A 23,939-nucleotide genomic window follows, 5' to 3' on the forward strand; every position below is an offset into this window, starting at 1 on the left:
AAGGTGAAATTCTGTGTTAGGATAGGTAACAGAGGAGTGAGTAAACAGGGGCTTAGGCATTATTGAAGGCTTTAATAGAGAGGTATAAAATATTTGTTTTGAAGAGTAGAAAATCAAACCTAATGGAGAAGTTGTAGTTTGAGGTTTGTGATATGATTTGAAAATAACACCAGTTAGTCTGATTTTATACATTTTTTCCCCAGTGTCATTTAGCTGTTCAATATCAGTATGGAATTAGTGGATAATCAAGTTTAATCAGATTAGGATTTTGCTAGGCTAGTATGACAGAGGATAAGAGGAGAAGGAAGTTAAGGTTGTTTGTAAGGGAGTGATTATAAATAGCGTGGTGCACCATGGAACCCTGACAATTAAGGGAAGATGTGAGGAATTGAGAGATGTAATTGGTAGTCATATGGGAATGCACTGGATTGATGAGGTGGCAAGATCACTGGAATGGGAAGACTAGAGTAAGTGAGCTGAAAGGGTAGGAAGTCATGATCAGGAATTACGATGTTTGAAGTCAAGATTCAGATAGGAGGCTAAGGATTGAAAAGTCAGAGAGTAGATCTGGATGTTGAAGTCTCTAAGAATGGTACCAAGAAAAGCGGTGGAGAGGAAGACTGTGAGCCAGGAACCATAAACTCCTGAGTGAACAAGAAGGGGTGACCAAGAAGCTAGTAGATGATGGCTGCAATAGGGTAGTGGGTGATACAGTCTTTCCTGAGCTTCAAAGGAATGTTGTCTCTCACCATCGTCTCTTTACACTCTTATGTTTCCCTTAATACAAGATAATTTTACTACTTTGAAATGACCATGTTTTATCCTATCTTTACACCTTTGCCTGGAATTCTGTTATAATCCCTTACCCCACCCCACTCTTCCCAGGAAAATCTCTCATAATATCCATGTTTAGATTTACTTTTTCCTGGAAGCTTTCTCCAACCAGCTTTGACTTGGCTCAGAACCCTCCTGTGTTGTCTTGTATCACCTTTGAGAGATTTGTCACACTTCGTTGTATTTACTCTTCGCTTCTCTGTCTCACCAACTGATAAAAAGCTTCCTAAAGACAGCACTGTTTTGTTTCATTATATCCCCAGTATCAATATCAGTGCCTGGCACATATTTGTTAAATAATAATATTTGGTATTCAGTGTTTAGTAATATTTGTTGATTGAATGAACCTGTAAAAAAAACAATGTTCCATAAAGAATCAGCTATAGAGGTTTTACAACCTATGACATAATTGACTGCTTACTTCTTTTGTGGGCAAACCAGCTACTTGGCTTTCTTCAAACTTTACAGATGCTGTGTTACTACTTTTGTATCGTAGTTCATATTCTTAAGTCTGGGATACATAATTTTGACTCTGAGAAGTAGTCACTAGCCACAAGAGATAGCTTGTTAAATATTGAGATATCTGGATTCTCTATTGTTATATTAAAGAATATTTTTGGAGGAATGGTGTATATTTGAAATTGATGCTCCCAGTTGGCTTCATGGAAAAGTTTTGTGACCCTAAGAAATGCTGGAAGGAAGTTACCTGGGGATAGGATGAGGGGCCTAATGTGAAGAACAGTGAAGTGGAATACAAGAGCTGATCTCATTTGTCTTCATGGTGACCATCTTGGTTGCTATAACTTTTAGATGACCGTCAATACTTGCCAGTTACATTTTTTACCCCTGTTAAAAGAAATTATCTTCCAGCTTCCTCACTACTGAGAGGTACTGTACCTTAAATCATATCTTTCTATTTGTTGGTAACTCAAGACTTTTCCTTTAATTATTTTTTAGTCACATTAAAAATTTTACAGCTTGTTGGAAAGTTCATGGCTTATAAAACTGGCGTCTGCATAATATTGAAATAGAAATTGATAAGTTAAGAAAATAAACATCTTTGATTTTTTTTTCTTGGTGCAAGTGGAAATTTAACTTTTTACTGTGAATTAAAAATCCAGACAGGAGAGTCTGAGTAAAAATACGTCTCCAGTAGTAAATTGACTTGGAAATATTAAGAAATAAGGGAAACACCTTGGCAGTGAGAATAGAAACTTAATTTAAGTGGAAAGGCTCTTTTATGGATTTTATAGTGACATTGATCCCATTTATTATTAGTTTATCTTTTTCCACCTAATAATTTTAATTTCTGATTAATAAAGAATTAAGAGATAAACTATAGTAAAATATTTTGTTGGACTTCTAGGTGTTCAGTATACCCTTAAGTCTAAATATTAGTGTATAGCAATGACCTACTAAAATAAATAGGAATCAGAAATATATTTAGATCTTTTTGTAGAGGTGCTGTGGTATTTCTGTTAGCTCCTTTTATAAACACAGTGCAGGATCTTTAAATTCTTCTTTAACTTGTTAAAGTTAAAAACAAAAATACTTGAGAATATCACGCTTAATTTGTTGAAAGGAAATGTTGGGTTTCAAAAACTAGTATTGCGTATGACTCCATTGGATTATAGTGTGAAATTGTATAGTTAAATTTCTGAAAGATCTCTTTAGTAAATTGAATCTGTAAAGTCTCTGTTTAGATCTTTTTTTCTGAAAGCCTCTTTGCCTTTCATTATAAAAGAGCCTGGTACTGCTTTCTGTTTTAAAAATCCAGCTGGAAAATTACAGAGTATGAACATTTGCCCATCGGTTCTTCATTTGGAGAGAACAGAAATAATGTCTTCAAAATGGAGACTGACACTTAAGTGTTTACCCTGTCAGTGGGAGTTATAGCTTATATTCTTTTTTTTAAATTTCTGTAACGACATATAGTATATTTTGGCTTATGCATGGTGTAGCTGAATTTTAAAATACCATATATATTTTATGTGGTTCTGTGATTGTTCAAATCTTCCAGTGATCTGTTCCTTCCCGAGTCCCTCAGAATCTCTAAAAGAAGGTGTCCTTGGTTCTTGGGTCATTTTGGTTCTGTTAAATTGAAATTCAACATATTTGTGTTGATTCTAATCATAAAAATTGACTCAATATGTCTGAAAGTATCAATATACTTAAAATTTAATTTTATGTGTATTCTTTTAAAAATAATTAATAGATTTAATTTTAGTATAGTTTTATATTTACAGATTAGTTGAGCGGATGCATAGAGTTACATTCATCCACACCTCACCCACCCACCTATGCAGTTTCCCCTTTTATTAACATCTTGCATTAAGTGTGGTATATTTATTACAATTATTGAACCAGTATTGATATATTATTATAGTTCATAGTTTACGTGAAGGTTCACTCTTTGTGTTGTACAGTTTTATGGATTTTGGCAGATACCTAATGACGTGTATCCATTACAGTTTCATACGAGAATAGTTTCACCATCCTAAAAATTCCCTGTACTTGACCTGTTCATCACTCTTCACCCAGACTCCTGGCAACCATTGTTGTTTTCACTCTTTCTATGGTTTTGCCTTTCCCAGAATGTCATATAGTTGGACCCATGTAGTATGTAGCTTTTTCAGACCGGTTTCTTTCACTTAGCAGTATGCATTTACGGTTCTTCCATATCTTTTCATGGCTTGATGGCTCATTTCTTTTTATCACTGAATAATACTCCACTGTATGGATATAAAATGCTGAAAGATCTTAGGAATGGGGAAAAGACCTGAGGCGAATCTTTTGTCACAGGCAAGGAAGAGGAGAGGGTAGGAATGGTGTGAGGCTTCTGGCTGACCTTTTCCTATTTCTCTAAATGCCTTTGCAGTTGGGGGAAGGGTAACCATGGATAGGGGGAGTTAAAATATTTGTTTTCTCTTCCTGAGACTCCTCCTTACCCTATTTACCGCAATAGATGAGGAAAATATGAACTTCTCATCACAAAATATTTGAGACTGCTGCTGTAGAAAAAATCCTTTTTTCTTCTACCTTTCTGTTTGTGACTTTGCCTCTGCATCCCTCTCCCCCATTCTCTTATTTTTCTCACCCTCTATATGTCATTTCTAAAAATATCCCTTCTGAGGCTCTCTTCCCTACATTCTTTGTCATTCTTTTCTGTTTTATCATATGCTCCTTATTTATGCCAAGTGTGAAAATTCATATTCAAATCTAATATACTAAAATGAAAAATGTTGTGGATTATTAAATAGCATTTCCACATAGAGTGTGCCACACTGGGTGTAATGAAAAGGAGCACTCATATTAGCGTTGACAATATTATGGCACAGTGCTTTTAGACTCTTGGCAGTATGTGTTGATGGCCTTAAATGTTCATATTTATACCCTCAACCTCGTAATCTCATACCTTAGAATCCATTTGAAAGAAATAGTCTTAAATAATGAAAAGACTATGTATAACATCCTTAATATCTAACAGTAAGGGAGAATGATTATATGAGCTATTATATAGACATTTAAAACTATGTAGAGCACTGAGAAAGTACATAATTAAAAAGAAATAAAAATCTGTACCTATAATAGAACTTGGCAGATGTAGATTTAACATCTAAGGTTGATGAGAGTATGAATCCCCGTAATTTTTTTCAGAGCAATATGGCAATATGTCCATTTTAAATCCACATACTTTTTAACTTAACAATTATGTTTATAGGTTGCCTTACTGATAAACTTTGATATGTGCTAAAATATTTGCAGTGATAATCATTGAAGCATTAATTATACTAAGTCTATCCATGATATTTTTTCAAGTGGTAAATAGTTTCTCTTCTAGGAATTTATTTGAAGGAAATAATCAAGGCTGTGGATAGATATAAAGCTATGAGATATATATATTCCTCTATTTATAATTCCAAAATAATATTAAAATCCTAAGTGTCCATTAATAGCCGATAAGTTAAGTAAATTATATATACCATCAGTGGAAAATTAGGCAGCATTGCACATCATGTTGTCGAAGACTGTGATGGCACATCTTCTGTAACACGTACACATTTGAGCACACATACACAGGGCGAAAAAGGAAATACGTACACTAAGCGTTAACCTTTTTCCTCTGGGTGGTAAGATATACATGATTTGGTTTTTTATTTTCCTTTAATGACCTAGGACTATATTTATAAAATATATAAAAACCATGAGTATTTTTTTTAACAAGAAAAGTAAGTATAAGAAAAGACTTGGAGGAAGGACACCAAAATTTTAAACAGTAGTTGTTTTTTAGTGGTGGGATTAAAGAGAATTTTGTGTGTGTGTGTGTGTATTTTTTCTGTATTTTCTTTATTGGGAAAATGAGTATACTCATTTCACTGGAAATAAAGATTTTGTTTTTCAGTTTTGTTAAAAGCCTGATTGATAAGCAACTAATTAACATAGTACCAAGTAACTTTTATACAGTTGACAGACTTTTTTAAAGTTTTACTTTCATTTTTATTTTAGGCCAGAAATATACATACGGGAGAGCTGGCTGCAGTAAAAATTATCAAATTGGAGCCTGGTATGTATTAAAACTCTCAAGACAATTTTTGAACACTTTCCTTGTGCAGTTCATAAATATATCACTTAAAAGCATTTTCCATATTTCCTTCCTTGTTTCCCTTCTTCCAAAAGAGTCTTATGTTGTCATAAAAAGGGTATCTCCTATATGGTTACATTAAATTCCACTGGAGGTTGTTGGTTAAAGACGAATTTGATGCAGTAGTTTTGTTGCTAAAGTCTGAAATATGCACATTCAAAAATTGAAAGACACATTGACAAACAAAAAGTAATGTTAAAGTTATGTTAAATTAACTTCTTTTAAGATGATAGTGAAATATTTGGACTTCAATTTTAGCTTTTATGAGAATTTGATTAGTAAAGTATTCATTGATTTGGGGGAATATTTGGTGAAATTCAGGATAATTATATTTTATATGTCAGCCATTCCCCGGCTGGTTGATAGGTTTAATAATTCTGGTCTTAGCCTAATGCTTATTTTTTTACACTTCTGTCTGTCCGAAGACTGTTCTAAAACATACTGAGTAACTTGCTTTGAAAATAAAACAACTGTGTACAACCTGAAACTATTTACTTATTTTGATATCCTAAAAGTTTCTAATGAGAGCAGTAGTAGCTTTCTTTTTTTGCCAGTTTCTTTTTTTTTCTCTTTCTTTCTTTTTACTGTGGTAATGTACACATAACATAAAATTTGCCATACAAACAATTTTAAAGTGTACAGTTCAGTGGCATAAAATACATTCATAATGTTGTGCTACCATCACCACCATCCATGCCAGAATTCTTCTATTTTTATTGTTTTGGAGGACCACCATACTGTTTTCCTCAGTGGCTATGCAGTTTATATTCCCATCCATATTACACAAGTGTACCAGTTTCTCCACATCCTTTACAACACTTGTTATTTTTCTGCTTTATTTGTTATAGCAGCCACCCTAATGGAAGTGAGGGGGTATCTCATTGTAGGGTTTTTTTTTTTGCATTTCCCTAATGATTAGTGATGTTGAGCATCATTTCATGTGCATATTGGCCATTTGTGTATCTGCTTTGCAGAAATATCTATTCAGATCCTCTGCCCATTTTTTTTTCCACATCTTTATTGGAGTATAAATGCTTTACAATGTTGTGTTAGTTTCTGCTGTACAACAAAGTGAATCAGCTATATGTATATATATATATATATGTATATATATATATATCCCCATATCCCCTCACTCTTGAGACTTCCTCCCACCCTCCATATCCCATCCCTCCAGGTCGTCACAAAGCACCAAGCTGATCTCCCCGTGCTATGCAGCAGCTTCTCACTAGCCATCCATTTTACATTTGGTAGTGTATATATGTCAATGCTACTCTCTCACTTCATCCCAGCTTCCCCTTCCCCCCCGTTCCCTCAAGTCTGTTCTCTACGTCTGCATCTTTATTCCTGTCCTGCCACTAGTTTCATCAGTACCACTTTTTAAAATTCCATACATATACGTTAACATACGGTATTTGTTTTTCTCTTTCTGACTTACTTCACTCTGTATGACAGATTCTAGGTCCATCCACCTCCCTTCAAATAACTTAACTTGGTTTGTTTTTATGGCTGAGTAATATTCCACTTTACATATGAGCCACATCTTTATCCAGTCATCTGTTGATGGACATTTAGATTGCTTCCATATCCTGGCTATTGTAAATAGTGCTGAAATGAACATTGTGGTACATGTATCTTTTTAAATTATGGTTTTCTTAGGGTATATGCCCAGTAGTGGGATTGCTGGGTCATATGGTAGATCTATTTTTACTTTTTTAAGGAACCTCCATACTGTTCTCCATAGTGGCTCTATGAATTTACATTCCCACCAACAGTTCAAGAGGGTTCCCTTTTCTCCACACCCTCTCCAATATTTATTGTTTGTACATTTTTTGATGATGGCCATTCTGACTGGTGTGAGGTGATACCTCATTTTAGTTTTGATTTGCATTTCTCTAAGGATTGGTGATGTTGAGCATCCTTTCATGTGTCTGTTGGCAATCTGTATATCTTCTTTGGAAAAATGTCTATTTAGGTCTTCTGCCCATTTTTGGTCTGGGTTGTTTGTTTTTGTGACATGGAGCTGCATGAGCTGCTTGTATATTTTGGAGTTAAATCCTTTGTAGTTGCTTCATTTGCAAATATTTTCTCCCATTCTGAGGGTTGTCTTTTCATCTTGTTTATAGTTTCCTTAGCTGTGCAAAAGCTTTTAAGTTTCATTAGGTCCCATTTGTTTATTTTTGTTTTTATTTCCCTTACTCTAGGAGGTGGGTCGAAAAGGATCTTGCTGTGATTTATGTCATAGAGTGTTCTGCCTATGTTTTCTCTAAGAGTTTGATAGTGTCTGGCCTTACATTTAGGTCTTTAATCCATTTTGAGTTTCTTTTTGTGTATGGTGTTAGGAAGTATTCTGATTTGATTCTTTTACATGTAGTTGTCCAGTTTTCCCAGCACCACTTATTAAAGAGGCTGTCTTTTCTCCATTGTTTTGTTCTTGCCTCCTTTGTCAAAGATAAGGTGACCATATGTGCGTGGGTTTATCTCTGGGCTTTCTATCTTGTTCCATTGATCTATATTTCTGTTTTTGTGCCAGTACCATACTGTCTTGATTACTGTAGCTTTGTAGTGTAGTCTGAAGTCAGGGAGCCTGATTCCTCCAGCTCTGTTTTTCTTTTTCAAGATTGCTTTGGCTATTCAGGGTCTTTTTGTGTTTCCATACAAATTGTAAAATTTTTTGTTCTAGTTCTGTGAAAAATGCCATTGGTAATTTGATAGGGATTGCATTGAACCTGTAGATTGCTTTGGGTAGTATAGTCCTTCTCACAGTATTGATTCTTCCAATCCAGGGTCATGGTATATCTCTCCATCTCTTTATATTATCTTTGACTTCTTTCATCAGTGTTTTATAGTTTTATGAGTACATGTCTTTTGTCTCCTTAGGTAGGTTTATTCCTAGGTATTTTATTTTTTTTGTTGTGATAGTAATGGGATTGTTTCCTTAATTTCTCTTTCTTATCTTTCGTTGTTAGTGTATAGGAATGCAAGAGATTTCTGTGCATTAATTTTGTATCCTGCAATGTTACCAAACTCATTGATTAGTTCTAGTAGTGTTCTGGTGGCATCTTTAGGATTTTTTATGTATAGTATCATGTCATTGGCAGTGACAGTTTTACTTCTTCTTCTCCGATCTGGATTCCTTTTATTTCTTTTTCTTGTCTAATTGCTGTGGCTATGACTTCCAATACTGTGTTGAATAATAGTGGCAAGACTGGACATCCTTGTCTTGTTCCTGATATTAGAGAAAATGCTTTCAGTTTTTCACCATTGAGAATGATGTTTACTGTGGGTTGGTTGTATATGGCTTTTATTATGTTGAGTTAGGTTCCCTCTATGCCCACTTTCTGGAGAGTTTTTTTTATCATTAATGGGTGTTGAATTTTGTTGAAAGCTTTTTCTGCATCTATTGAGATGATCATATGGTTTTTATTCTTCAGTTTGTTAATATGGTGTATCACATTGATTGATTTGAGTATATTGAAGAATCCTTGCATTCCTGGGATAAACCCCATTTGATCATGGTGTATGATCCTTTCAATGTGTTGTTGGATTCTGTTTGCTAGTATTTTGTTGAGGATTTTTGTATCTAAGTTCATCAGTGATATTGGTCTCTAATTTTCTTTTTTTGTGATATGTTTGTCTGGTTTTGGTATCAGGGTGATGGTTGCCTTGTAGAATGAGTTTGGGAGTGTTCCTCCCTCTGCAGTTTTTTGGAAGAGTTTGAGAAGGATAGGTGTTAGCTCTTCTCTAAACATTTGGTAGAATTCCCCCTTGAAGCCATCTGGTCCTGGACTTTTGTTGAAAGATTTTTAATTGCAGTTTCAATTTCATTACCTGTAATTGGTCTGGTTATATTTTCTAATTCTTTCTGGTTCAGTCTTGGAAGGTTGTACTTTTCCAAGAATTTGTCCATTTCTTTCAGGTTGTCCATTTTTTTGGCATATAGTTGCTTGTAGTAGTCTCTTATGGTCTTTTGTACTTTTGTGGTGTCAGTTGTAATCTCTCCTTTTTCATTTCTAATTCTATTGATTTGAGTCTTCTCCCTTTTTTTCTTGATAAGTCTGGCTAATGGTTTATCAATTTTGTTTATCTTCTCAAAGAAGCAGCCTTTAGTTTTATTGATGTTTGCTATTGTTTTCTTTGTTTCTGTTTCATTTATTTCTGCTCTCATCTTTATGATTTCTTTCCTTCTACTCATTTTGGATTTTCTTTATTCTTCTTTTTCTAGTTGCTTTAAGTGTAAGGTTAGATTGTTTATTTGATATTTTTCTTGTTTCTTGACGTGAGCTTGAATTGCTATGAACGTCCCTCTTAGAACTGCTTTTGCTGCATCCCATAGGTTTTGGATTGTCATGTTTTCATTGTCATTTGTTTCTAGGGTTTTTTTTTTTTTTTTTGCGGTACGTGGGCCTCTCACTGTTGTGGCCTCTCCCGTTGTGGAGCACAGGCTCCGGACACGCAGGCTCAGCAGCCATGGCCCACGGGCCCAGCCGTTCCGAGGACTGTGGGATCTTCCTGGCCGGGGACACGAACCCGTGTCCTCTGCATTGGCAGGCGGACTCTCAACCACTGCGCCACCAGGGAAGCCCTGTTTCTAAGTATTTTTGATTTCCTCTTTGACTTCTTTAGTGATCCCTTGGTTGTTATTTAGCAGCACACTGTTTAGCATCCATGTATTTGTGTTTTTTACTGTTTATTTCCTGTAATTGATTTCTAATCTCATAGCATTGTGGTTGGAAAAGATGCTTGATAGAATTTCAGTTTTCTTAAATTTTCCAATGTTTGATTTGTTACCCAAAATATGATCTGTTCTGGAGAGCCTTCCGTGTACCCTTGAAAGGAAGTGTGTTCTTCCACTTTTGGGTAGAACATCCTAAAAATATCAATCAAGTCTCCCTGGTCTCTTGTGTCATTTGAAGCTTTTCTTTCCATATTTATTTTCTGTCTGGATGATCTGTCTATTGGTGTAAGTTTGGTGTTAAAGTCCCCCACTATTATTGTGTTACCATTGATTTCTCCTTTTTATGGCTGTTAGCGTTTGCCTTATGTATCGAGGTGCTCCTATGTTGGGTACATAAATATTTATAATTGTTATGTTTTCTTCTTGGATTGATCCCTTGATCATTATGTGGAAAGGTGGTTTGCAAATATTTTCTCTCATTCTGTGGGTTGCCTTTTTACTGTGTTGATAGTGTCTCTAGGTGCACAAGATGTATAAATTTTCTTGAAGTCCAGTGTTCCTGTTTTTCTTTTGTTGTCTGTGCCTTGATCATTATGTGCCTTTGGTGTCATACCCAAGAAATTGCCAAATCTGATAACGCGAAGCTTTTGCCCATGTTTTCTTCAAAGAGTTTTATAGTCTTAGGTTTTTAATCCATTTTGAGTTAATTTTTTGTATACAGTGTTAGGTAAGGGTCCAATGTCATTCTTTTGCTTATGGATAGCCATTTTTTCCTAATATCATTTGTTGAAAACACTGTCCTTTCTCCATTGAATGGTCTTTTTTTTGTTTATTTGTTAATTCTTGTTGGCTGCGTTGGGTCTTTGTTGCTCTGCATAGGCTTTCTCTAGTTGCAGCAAGATGCAGCTACTCTTCATTGCAGTGTGCAGGCTTTTCGTTATGGTGGCTTCTCTTGTGGAGCACAGGCTCTAGGGCGCACAGGCCTCAGTAGTCTTGGCATGCTGGCTCTAGAGTGCAGGCCCAGTAGTTGTGACACGTGGGCTTAGTTCCTCCATGGCATATGGATCTTCCCGGACCAGGGATCGAACCTATGTCCCCTGCATTGGCAGGAGGATTCTTAACCACTGCGCCACCAGGGAAGTCCCCTATTGAATGGTCTTATTAGCACTCTTGTCAAAAATCATTTGAACCGTATATGCGAAGGTTTATTTTTGGGCCCTCTATTCTATTCCATTTGTCTCTATGTCTGTAGAGTACCTGTATCACACTATTTTGATTTTAGTAGCTTTGTAGTAAGTTTTGAAATCAGGAAGTATGTGTCATTAGTTCTGTACTTCTTTTTCAATATTGTTTTGGCTCTTCAACATCCCCTGAGATTCCATATAAATTTTAGGATGGGTTTTTCTATTTCTGCAAAAAATGTCATTGGAGTGAGGAGTAGTAATTTTTGACCAGGTGAGTGAATATTTGATCTGTTCATTTGCTGCTTCATAAAGTTAGACATGTAGAGTAATTGTGTCACCATAATTATGCCAATTTCTTAATTTGCGTAGTTAAAATGGTTTTACATTTCAAATACAATATTTTGATCATTATGTGTATGATTCATTAGGGAGAGATTACTGAGGTAACATATGCTGCAACACTTTAAAAATAAGCTTTCAGATATGGCACAATATCTTTTTCCTGGATAATAGAAATCGTTATAATAATACCCTTTTAGAGTCTTCTAGTTAAGTTCCACCTAGTAAGTGTAGGATGGTCTCCAAAATGTCATTAACGCACATAGAAGAGACTATAATATAACAGAACTAAGAAAGCATTTGCCTCTTCTTGAGTTACTTGAACAAATGAATATTTAAGTTATGTTCAAGGAACAGTTATAGTCCAGATAATGAATGGGCTGTTTTTGCAGAGGAAACAAAGAGAAAAACAAATACCATATGCTAACACATATATATGGAATCTAAAAAAAAAAAAAAAGGTTCTGATGAACCTAGGGGCAGGATAGGAATAAAGACAGACGTAGAGAATGGACTTGAGGACATGGGGAGGGGGAAGGGTAAGTTGGGATGAAGTGAGAGAGTAACGTTGACATATATACACTACCAAATGTAAAGTAGATAACTAGTGGGAAGCAGCCGCAGAGCACAGGGAGATCAGCTCGGTGCTTTGCGACCACCTAGAGGGGTGGGATAAGGAGGGTGAGAGGGAGATGTAAGAGGGAGGGGATATATGTATGCATATAGCTTATTCACTTTGTTATACAGCAGAAACTAACACAACATTGTAAAGCAATTATACTCCAATAAAGATGTTAAAAAAAAAATGTTTATCCCTTATCTGCTTTCAGGAAGTATACTGGGCTCATCATAGCACAGTTTCACTTATTCTGTTTAAGGGCGTGGCCTACTTTTGATTATGATTTATGTAATGAATTAATGAATATATTTTTAAAATCCTACAATTCTGACTTCTCAAGAAACCATAAAAAAAAAGTGTACTATTATATGATGTTATTATTTAACAGATAAGGATTAATTGCTGGACTGTAAATTAAGACTCTTTGAAAGGCTGGAATTTCTCACTGCTTGGCTTTTTAAAGTTGCTGCCTTTATGTTAGAGTTCACGCATATACGAAGGTTGACTAATGTTTAAATTCTTCCACCCCAAAAGAATCACATAGAAGTCCAGTAAATGCTTGATGATGCGATTTTAATGCCTGGCCATTTTAGTATTGTTAATTGTTTATAGTTATGCTTTGTTCAGTTCTATAAGGTTATTTATTTTTTTAATTGATTTTTAAATTTTTTTATTTTTAATACAATTTTTAAAGGTTACACTACATTTACAGTTATTGCAACATAGTGGCCATATTCCCCATGTTGTATAATATAGTACATCTTTGCAGCCTATCTTACATCCAGTAAGTTTGTACCTCCCACTCATCCACCCCTATATTGCTCTTCCCCCTGCTTAACTGGTAACCACTGGTTTGTTCTCTGTATCTGTGAGTCTGCTCCTTTTTGGTATATTCACTAGTTTGTTGTATATTTTAGATTCCACATATAAGTGATATCATACAGGATTGGGCTTTCTTTGTCTTATTTCACTTAGCATAGGGCCCTCCAAGTCCATCCATGTTGCTGCAAATGGCAAAATTTAATTCTTTTTTATGGCTGAGTAGTATTCTAGTGTGTGTGTGTGTGTGTGTGTGTGTGTGTACACCCCCACATCTTCTTTATCCATTCAGCTGTTGGTGGACACTTAGGTTGCTTTCATATCTTGCTTACTATAAATGTTCATGTATGAAAGATACATGCACATTGGGGTGCATGTATCTTTTCAAATTAGTGTTTTTGTTTTTTCAGATATATACCCAGGTGTGGAATTGCTGGGTTATATGGTAGTTCTATTTTTAGTTTTTTGAGAAACCTCCCTATTGTTTTCCACAGTGGCTGCACCAATTTACATTCCCACACAACAGTGTGCGTGGTTCCCTTTTCTCCACATCCTCACCTAACATTTGTTAATTTGCATTCTTTTTGATGATAGCCATTCTGAGAGGTGTGAGGTGATATCTCGTGGTTTTGATTTGCATCTCCCTGATGATTATTGATATTGAGCATCTTTTCATGTGCCTGTTGGCCATCTGCATATCTTTTTTAGAAAAAATGTCTATGCAGTTCTTCTGCCCATTTTTTGATTGGGTTGTTTGCTTTTTTGATGTTGGGTTGTATGAGTTGTTTTTAAATGTTGGATATTAATCCCTTGCCAGTCATATCATTTGCAAATATTTTCTTCCATCTGATAGGTTGTATTTTCGTTTTGTCAGTGGTTTCCCTTGCTGTGCAAAAGCTGTTAAATTTAATTAGGGAGAAAATGGATGCACAGAGTGATAAGTTAAAAGTTTTTAACAAAGAGAAAATATAAAGAAGAAACAGATGAAGAACACAATAACTGAATGAAAAATACACTAGAAGGAGTAAACAGTAGAAAAATACACTAGAAGGAATAAACAGTAGAATAAATGATGCAGAGGAATGGATTAGTGAGCTGAAAGACAGAGTAGTGGGAATCACTGCTGCTGAAAGAAAAAGGAATGAAAAGAAATGACCATCTAGGAGACCTCTCGGACAACATCAAGTACATTAATATTCACATTATAGGAGTCTCAAAATATTTGAAGGCATTCTAGTTGAAAGCTTCCCTAACCCAGGAAAGGAAATGGTCACCCAACTCCAGGAAGCAGAGAGTCCCATACAGGATTAACCCAAAGAGGAGCACACCAGGACACATTGTAATTAAAATGGCAGAAATTAAAGATAAAGAGGGAATATTAAAAGCGGCAAGGGAAAAGCAGCAATTATACAAGGGAACTCCCATAAGGCTATCAGTTAATGTTTCAGCAGAAAGTCCTCAGCCAGAAAGTAGTAGCATGATGTATTTAAAGTGATGAAAGGGAAAAAAATACAACCAAGAATACTGTATCCAGCAAGGCTCTCATTCACGTTTGATGGAGAAATCAAAAGCTTTACAGACAAGCAGAAGCTAAAAGAGTTCAGCACCACCAAACCAGCTTTCCAATAAATGTTAAAGGAACTTGTCTACGCAAAAAAGAAAAGGCCACAACTAGAAACAGAATATTACAAAATGAAAAAGCTCACCGATAAAGGCAAACACATAGTAAAGATAGGAAATCATCCATACACAAAGCTAGTAGGGAGGTTAAAAGGCAAAAGTAGTAAAACCATCTACATCCCCAGTAAACAGTTAAGGGATTCACAAAACAATTAAATGTAAAATATGATATTAAAGACAGTAATCATGAGGGGAGGAGAGTACAAAATGCAGGGTTTTTAAAATGCATTTGAAATTAAGAGATCGGCAACTTAAAACAATATTTTATATATATAGACTGCTATACAAAAACTACATGGTAACCACAAACCAAAGATCTTCAATAGATATACATACAAAAAAGAAAAAGGAATCCAAACACTAAAGATAGTCATCAAATCACAAGAGAAGAGAAGAAAAGAAGGAAGGAAAACAAAGACCTACAAAGACAAATCCAAAACAATTAACAAAGTGGCACTAAGAACATATATATCGATAATTACCTTAAATAAACAGACTAAATTCTCCAACCAAAAGACATAGACTGGCTGAATGGATACAAAAACAAGACCCATATATATGCCGCCTACAAGAGACTCACTTCGATCTAGAGACACATAAAGACTGAAAGTGAGGGGATGGAATAAGTTATTCCATGTAAATGGAAATCGAAAGAAAGCCAGAGTAGCAATACTTATGTCATACAGAATAGACTTTAAAATAAAGACTGTTACAAGAGACAAAGAAGGACACTACATAAGGATCAAGGGATCAATCCAAGAAGATATAACAATTGTAAACATATATGTACTCAACATAGAACTTAAATATATAAGGCAGATATTAGCAGACATAAAAGGAGAAATCAACAGTGACACAGTAATAGCAGGGGACTTTAACCACCCCACTTACCTCAATGGACAGATCATCCAGATAGAAAATCAATAAGGAAACAACAGGCCTTCCATGACATGTTAGACCAAATGGTCTTAATTGATACATAGAGAGCATTTCATCCGAAAGCAGCAGAATACACATTCTAGTGCACGTGGAACATCCTCCAGGATAGAACACATGCTAGGCCACAAAACAAGCCTCAGTAAATATAAGAAAATTGAAATCATATCAAGCATCTTTTCTGACCACAACGCTATGAGACTAGTAATCAACTATAAGAAAAAAAACTGCGAAAAACACAAACACGTGGGGGCTAAACAATATGCTGCTAAACAACCAATGGAACACTGAAGAAACCAAAGAGGAAATTAAAAAGGTACCCAGAGACATATAAAAATGAAAACAGGATGATCCAAAACCCATGGGATGCAGCAAAAGCAGTTCTAAGAGGGAAGTTTCTTATTGATTTTTAGATGCTGTTTACACTTTGCAAATCTTTTCATGTGTTTTAAAAGTTTTCTTCAGTTTGTCTTCTATCTTTGTACTCTGCTTATGGTACTTTTCTGTGTGGAAGGTGTTTTTTCCCTCCTAGGTAAATTTTGTGGTTCTCTTTCTCTATTCCTCTCCTCATACTTAAGCTTTTTGTACTAGTCAACTCTAAAGATATTGAACTGCAATTTCTTCAAGTTTTTCCCCCTTCCAACATTTAAATATTTGCTCCATCAGGGACAGTTTTGTTCTAAGATGTGATGGAGATCTTTGGTCTGTTCTCTTTCAAATGGCTAGACAGTTTTCCAAAGCTGTTTATTCACAGGTTTGAAATGCCTCATTTGTCATGACCTGAATTTCCATGTAAGTCTGAGTTTTGTTTTCTGTTTCAGTGACTCTTTTCCCCCTCCCATTCGTACTTCAGGATTATCCTGTTTTTGACTACTCTGACTTTTTATTGCATTTTATAATCTTCATTGCTTTTATTTTTCAGTTATTTCCTTTCTGTTATAATAATTTTCTCCCAGGAGAACTTTAAAATCATTTTTATCAAAGTAAACAAAAAGCTCGTGAGAATAATTTAGAAGACTTAGCATTTGACAATAGTAAGGATTTTTTCTTATTTAGGTCTTCAGGAAAATATTATAGCTTTTGCCACAGGCCTTCATATTTATGGTGATTTCTTGCTACTGTGAATAGCATTTTTCCTCCTCTTATACTTTCTAGTTGGTTACTGTTGATACTTATGTATCATTGATTTTATTGGATTTATTTTCTCTGTGACAGTCTTACAGAATTCACATTTTTTCTGATAGAATTGTTATTTTTAGTGTTCTTTGACGCTCTTTTTGCTTTGAATATAACTTTGTCAAACATTGCTATTGCCAACTCTCCTTTCTTTTTGTTTATACTTGGGTAGCATATAACAAATGGATAATGCTGTTATATTTGGGCCTATCATTTTACTTTAATCCTTTCTGGATCATTGGTTTTTAGGGTTTGTCTTGTAAGTAATCGTATTGAAATTTTATTTTACAACGCAGTTTGAATCTTTCTCCTTTTAATAGATAGGTCAGTCACTTTATTATTGTTTAGTGAGATGATTAATCGTCTGTTACTGTGTTTTTTTTAAATGTTTTTTGAAGGTTTTAAACAAAAAATGGCTAGAGGTTTCTTTTATTTTTATTGCTGATAATTTGAAAGATACACAGTCCGTAGTTTTATCAGAGGATGGCTTCTAAGACTTTGAATAATATACTTGAATTTGTGTTTTTATCTTACCAACTTAAGAAATGAAACAGGCATTGACTTCCTAGGCTTAAAGATGTTGAACTTTATACTCCTGCCTCTTCATCTCCCAGTTTTCAGATGTTTGTTAGTTTATTTGGAGGTTTTAGTCTGAGAATTTTTTGATTATACTGGGACATGAGTGTGCATTTAATCTGCATCTTTTTTTTTTAATTATACCAATTATTTAGACTTAGTTTTATATTTAAACAGATTCACTGCCGACTGTTTGTCCTTTCATTCCATGACCTTGTCATTCTGACTGACTTATTTTGTATCAGTTGTTGATAAGTTGGATCATATCATCACATTGATTGTCCTATGAATATCAGGAATAATATAATTTTTTTTTTTTTTTTTTCTTGCGTTATGCGGGCCTCTCACTGTTGTGGCCTCTCCCATTTGCGGAGCACAGGCTCCGGACGCGCAGGCTCAGCGGCCATGGCTCACGGGCCCAGCCGCATCGCGGCATGTGGGATCTTCCCGAAACGGGGCACGAACCCGCGTCTCCTGCATCGGCAGGCGGACTCTCAAGCACTGCGCCACCAGGGAAGCCCAGGAATAATATAATTTTGATCCACAAGTTAATTGTTCTTCTCAAACTTGCTCTTCCCTCAGTCTTCCCCATTTTGCTAAGCAGTTAGCCAAGCCAAAAATGTAGGCATTGTCCTTGATTTCTTTTTCATTTGCACTCCAGAGTCAGTCTGTCAGCAAGTTCCTTCAACTCAGCCTCCAAAACATATCCTGAATCCATCTACTTTTCCTAATTGCCATCTTTACCCTCTCATCTCCCTGTTTCTTCTCCCAGACCTCCCATCTGCCACCATCTAGTTTCCACAAAGCCACCAGAATGGTCTTTTTAAAACACAAATTAGATCGTAGTGCTTTCCTGCTTAAAACCTTTGTGGAGCTTCCAAATTCCACTTAGAATAGTATTCAAATTTTCAACCTTGCTTATAAAACCCTATGTGATTGGCCCTACTTCTCTGAACTCATTATGTATCTTTTTCCCTTCTCTACTCTCTCTTCTTTTTTCTTCTTACTTAACCAGTCCAAGATCAAACTGGCTCTTGTATTCTGCCTAAAGTACTGTTTTTCACACTTTGCCCAGAAGACCTCCTGGTCATTCAGATTTCAACTTAAATGTTTTATATATCCTTGTAAAGACCCATTTCTGACTACCTAATTTAAAGTAGTCACCTAGGCCCTTGTTATTTTAGTTCTCTGCCTAGGACATGTGACTACCTGACACTTTCCTTATTTACTTTTATTTGTTTGTTTAATGTCTGTCTCTCCTAGAATGTAAGAACCATGAGAATAGTGATATGTCTTACTGTTACATTTCATCACCTGAAACAGTTTAGGCACATAGTGGGCATTCAATAAATATCTTTGTACAAAGGAACATTATAAATGTCTCTGTTGGCTTTGAATGAGAATGACCAGTTGACTAGATATAGAATTAGTACATCATGCATTCTTCTATCCTCAAAAAATCTGTAGACGTTTTCTTCTTTGAATATTGTTAGAGAAAACTCTAAGGCTTGCCTGATATTTTTCCTCTCGTAGGTGACTTGCTGCTTCTGCCCTGTTGTCTGTGGCACTAATACTGCATATCCTCTCTAATCTGTGATGTTCAGAAAATAAGGTCTTAATATTTATTATATCTTTAGATTTCAATTCACCCTTAATAGTAATTGTGATTTTAGTAAATTTAGTAAATAACTATAAAATTAGTCACCTGAGAAATAAGTTTTTCTCATGCTTTAAATATATATACTTTTTTTTAGTAAAGAGTTTCATTTATTTTCATAATCTATGTTTTAGAATTTGAGAAATTGGTGTTCTCTTTGTGACAGTGATTTTATTCATTTGGGTTGTTTCATTACATTTTATTCGTGGATTTGTTTTGTTTTGTGTCTTAAAAAATGTTTTCTATGTTGATAGTAGGTTTTTATACTATTTTTTTTCTTTTTTAGCATTTTCAGAAAACCCAAAGCAGATGGTGGTTTTCATGTTTTTGAAACAGAGTTAGGGGAGTTTTTATGTCAGAAATATGATGGTATAGTAATGAATTTTGTCAACATTCAGTTCAGATACCTCAAATAATTCTGGAGACAGCTATATTTCAGAAATGAATTCTTGACTGTACTCAGCAGCTTTTTAAAAAATTGTACTAAAGCCAGTATAATGCAAAAGTGCTTCCTTGTATTTATTTAACAGATGAGCTGGTTTAGAATTTTATTTAGACATGAGAAGATAATCATTTGCCATTATGACTTAGAATATTACAATATTACAGATTTACTGACTTGTTCCTGGTAATTTAATTTTATAATATTATATTTAAAATTTCACTGAAACAGATTGCTTCTAATGTTTATAAAATTCCTAAAGTGAACCTAGGGTTAGGAGCAAAAATAGATTAGCACAGAGAACTCTTTTCTTAATTAACCACAAAAATAATTGATAAAGAAAATGAGTGGGTATTCTTCCCTATATTTGTTGCCCTTTGTATACATACACAAATCATTATTTTCAAGAGTGATTTAACCATTTCTCTATCTCATTTTTATAGTATATACTTGTTAAATATAGGTACCATTTTATAAATGGTGACATTTAAATAAAGTTTGACTTACTAGTGAGTAGTATTGAAAATAAACAATACTGATGATACCATTTTGAGTTTTGTTATCTCTTTGGTCAGGCATCAGGACTGCCCTATAAAAGTAGGCAGATATTATGATGATGCGTGTCACCATGTTTTCCTGTCTGTGTCTGAATTTCAGCCTACCTTCTAACTCATTTTACAGATGCTTCTTTTGCTCAACAAGTCTGTAGCTAGTGCCAGCCGACAGCCAGAACAAAATCAAGCTTTCCTGGGAAAGCTGATCATCAGAATCCTAATTTGCCTTCCCATCTCTTCTCTCCTCCCATTATCCCCTTATTATGGTGGAACTACATGACAGTACTTTAAAATTTTGCAAATTATCATTTGTTTAAAACTGTGAGCCTTGCATACAGGGATGGAACTTAATAAAATCATTGCCCAGGGTGATTAATGCAATACTTTTTTTGTTTGCTTGTTTGTTTTTTCAAGTGCTAAATTGGAAATATTCATGAAATAGTCCAATAGTCCAAATATTGATGAAATATTTTATTTTTAAATAAAATAACAAGTTAAATGTATTTTACTAGATTAATCAGTTTTCAGAGTAAGTGGGAATCTTTAAAAATCTTTCAATAGGTGTTTAAAACTTTTTTCAGTTTCACATTATGATATCTCATCTTATTTCCTGGAAGTATAAACGGAGAAAGTACAGTAAAGTTTTTTAAAGTCAGAAAGTATATAAAGATTTAAACAGCAATTAATTTGCCTTGTTAATGTTTTTGAAACAATTCCCAAAGTAGGAGGTTTAGCCAAGTAGGACAGATGTCAGCTATGCTGATTAAGTGGTATGTTCTTGCTTTTCAGTATTTACTTCTATTTTAATGTGTTCGTTTTTTTCTTTTTAATAAATTTATTTTTGGTTGTGTTCGGTCTTTGTTGCTGCACCCGGACTTTCTCTAGTTGCGGCAAGTGGGGGCTACTCTTTGTTGCGGTGCATGGGCTTCTCATTGCGGTGGCTTCTCTTGTTGTGGAGCACAGGCTCTAGGTGTGTGGGGTTCAGTAGTTGTGGCACACAGGCTCAGTAGTTGTGGCTCGCGGGCTCTAGAATGCAGGCTCAGTAGTTGTGGCGCACGAGCTTAGTTGCTCTGCAGCATGTGGGATCTTCCTGAACTGGGGCTGAAACCTGTGTCCCTGCATTGGCAGGTGGATTCTCAACCACTGCGCCACCAGGGAAATAATAGATGCAGAAAACTAATAAAGGCTAAGTAGACATTTTCTGCCATTTAATAGGTAAAAATCACTTGTAATGCTAGAGTACTCTGTTTCTCTTAGATTCCAATTTCCTTCTGAACACAAGATAAAATAGAAGTGAAGATACTTTTCACTACAATATATAGAAAAGGTGAACTTCAATGTCGGATTCTAATTTAGAATCGATAAATAGATATTTAATCGAATTTAAAACTGAGAAGGATTTTCTGTCTAGGTGAGTTTTCAGAATCTAAGATAGGCATTCCAGAGAAAATGTTTTGTTAGAAATGACTTTTATTTATATTTTATATTCATTTTGCTCAATGGAAAACATTCATGAATATTTCCTTATTTGCAACCAAAACTGTCAAATTGACAAGTTGCCACCACTATATTTTTCATGGACATTTGAAAATTAACTGACAGAATATTTAGAATTGGACTAATTAATATTCTGAAGATAATACTGCCAATTTATTAGTGTACAGTAAAATCAGTTTTCACTTCAGAATCTGTTTTTAACATTGATTTTATTTCATAAACTTCACAAATGTATTTAGTACTTAGTGCAGAAATCTTTTGCCAGTGCTTGACATTGTAAAAATATATATTTTTATAAATAGAAATCCATTTTAAATTTATTTATTTTATTTATTTTATCTCTGGCTGCATTGGGTCTTTGTTGCTGCACGCAGGCTTTCTCTAGTTGTGTGGAGCCGGGGCTACTCTTCGTTGTGGTGCACAGGCTTCTTATTGCGGTAGCTTCTTTTGTTGCAGAGCACGGGCTCTAGGCACGCGGGCTCAGTAGTTGTGGCTCACGGCCTCTAGAGACCAGGCTCAGTAGTTGTGGCACACGGGCTTAGTTGCTCCATGGCATGTGAGATCTTCCCACACCAGGGCTCAAACCCGTGTCCCCTGCATTAGCAGGCGGATTCTTAACCACTGTGCCACCAGGGAAGCCCGACATTGCAAATATTAATTACAAGATCTACTTCTTGCATTGTAGTTTTGCTATATATATATATATATATATATATATATATATAGGAGTATAATTGCTTTACAATGTTGTGTTAGTTTCTGCTGTACAACAAAGTGAGTCAGCTATATGCATACATATATCCCCTCCCTCTTGGACCTCCCTGCTATCCACCGCCCCCATCCCACCCATCTGGGTCATCACAGAGCACCGAGCTGAGCTCCCTGTACTATACCACAGATTTCCACTAGCTATCTCTTTTACACATGGTAGTGTATTTATGTTAAACCTAATCTCTCAGTTCATCTCACCCTCCCCTTCCACTGCTGTGTCTACATGTCCAATTCTCTACATCTGCATCTCTATTCCTGCCCTGGAAATAGGTTCATCTGTACTATTTTTCTAGATTCCACGTATATGCGTTGGTATACGATATTTGTTTTTCTCTTTCTGACTTAACTTCACTCTATGACAGACTCGAGGTCCATCCACATCTCTACAGATGACCCAATTTCGTTCCTTTTTATGGCTGAGTAATATTCCATTGTATATATGTAACACATCTACTTTATTCATCCATTGATAGACATTTAGGTTGTTTCCATGACCTAGCTCTTGTAAATAGTGCTGGAGTGAACATTGGGGTACATGTGTCTTTTTGAATAATGGTTTTCTCAGGTATATGCCCAGTTAGTGGGATTGCCAGGGCTATATATTTTTTTAAAGAGTATTTTTTAAGCTTAAATATTCAACCATAATGAAATGGTTAAATAAATCTATATTTACATAATTTGAAATTATTTTATATTACAGTAAAAAATGTAAGCTTTATCATCTTAACCATTTTTAAGCACATGACTCAGTAGTGTTAAGTGTATTTACATTGTTCTGAAAGACATCTCCAGAAAGTTTTCATCTTGCAGAGCTGAAATTTCACATCCATTAAACAACTGTTCCTCTTTGAACCCTCCCCCCAGCGCCTGGTAACCACAATGTACTTTCCATGTTTTTAAATTTGACTGCTTTAAATACCTCATATAAGTGGCTCATATAGTATTTGCACTTTTCTGAGTGGCTTGTTTCACTTAGCATAATGTCCTCAAGGTTCATCCATGTTGTAGCATCTTACAGGATTTCCTTCCTTTTTTAAGGCTACATGGTATTCCATTGTATGTGTATACCACATTTGATTTCTCAGTTTCTCTGTTGATGAACATTTGAGTTGCTTCTTGACTATTGTGAATAGTGCTGCTAGGAATATATATATTCATAGTGCCCACTTACATGGGCATGCAAATATTTCTTTGAGATCCTTTTTCAGTTCTTTTGAATATATACCTAAAAATAAGATTACTGGATCGTATGATAGTTCTATTTTTGATTTTTTGAGGAACTGCCAGACTGTTTTCCATAGTGGCCGCACCATTTTATAATACCACCAACAGTGTATCAGGGTTCCAACTTCTCCACATCCCTACTAACACTTGTTCTCTCTCTCTTTTTTTTTTTTTTTGTGGTATGTGGGCCTCTCACTGTTGTGGCCTCTCCTGTTGCGGAGCACAGGCTCCGGACGCGCACACTCAGCGGCCATGGCTCACGGGCCCAGCCGCTCCGCGGCATGTGGGATCTTCCTGGACCGGGGCACGAA

At 35.3% G+C, this 23,939-nt stretch overlaps 1 protein-coding gene across 1 annotated transcript in view; it reads left to right on the plus strand.

Annotated features, from left to right (window-relative positions):
* MAP4K5 (mitogen-activated protein kinase kinase kinase kinase 5) overlaps positions 1 to 23,939 on the plus strand; it is a 140,894-nt gene that overhangs the window by 17,213 nt on the left and 99,742 nt on the right. The window contains 1 exon segment of the mRNA XM_007446611.1: positions 5,341 to 5,398. Coding sequence (XP_007446673.1) covers positions 5,341 to 5,398 — 58 coding nt within the window.

This window comes from Lipotes vexillifer, unplaced genomic scaffold (genome assembly GCF_000442215.2).
Source record: "Lipotes vexillifer unplaced genomic scaffold, Lipotes_vexillifer_v1.1 scaffold124, whole genome shotgun sequence".
In the NCBI taxonomy this organism is placed as follows: Eukaryota; Metazoa; Chordata; class Mammalia; order Artiodactyla; family Lipotidae; genus Lipotes; species Lipotes vexillifer.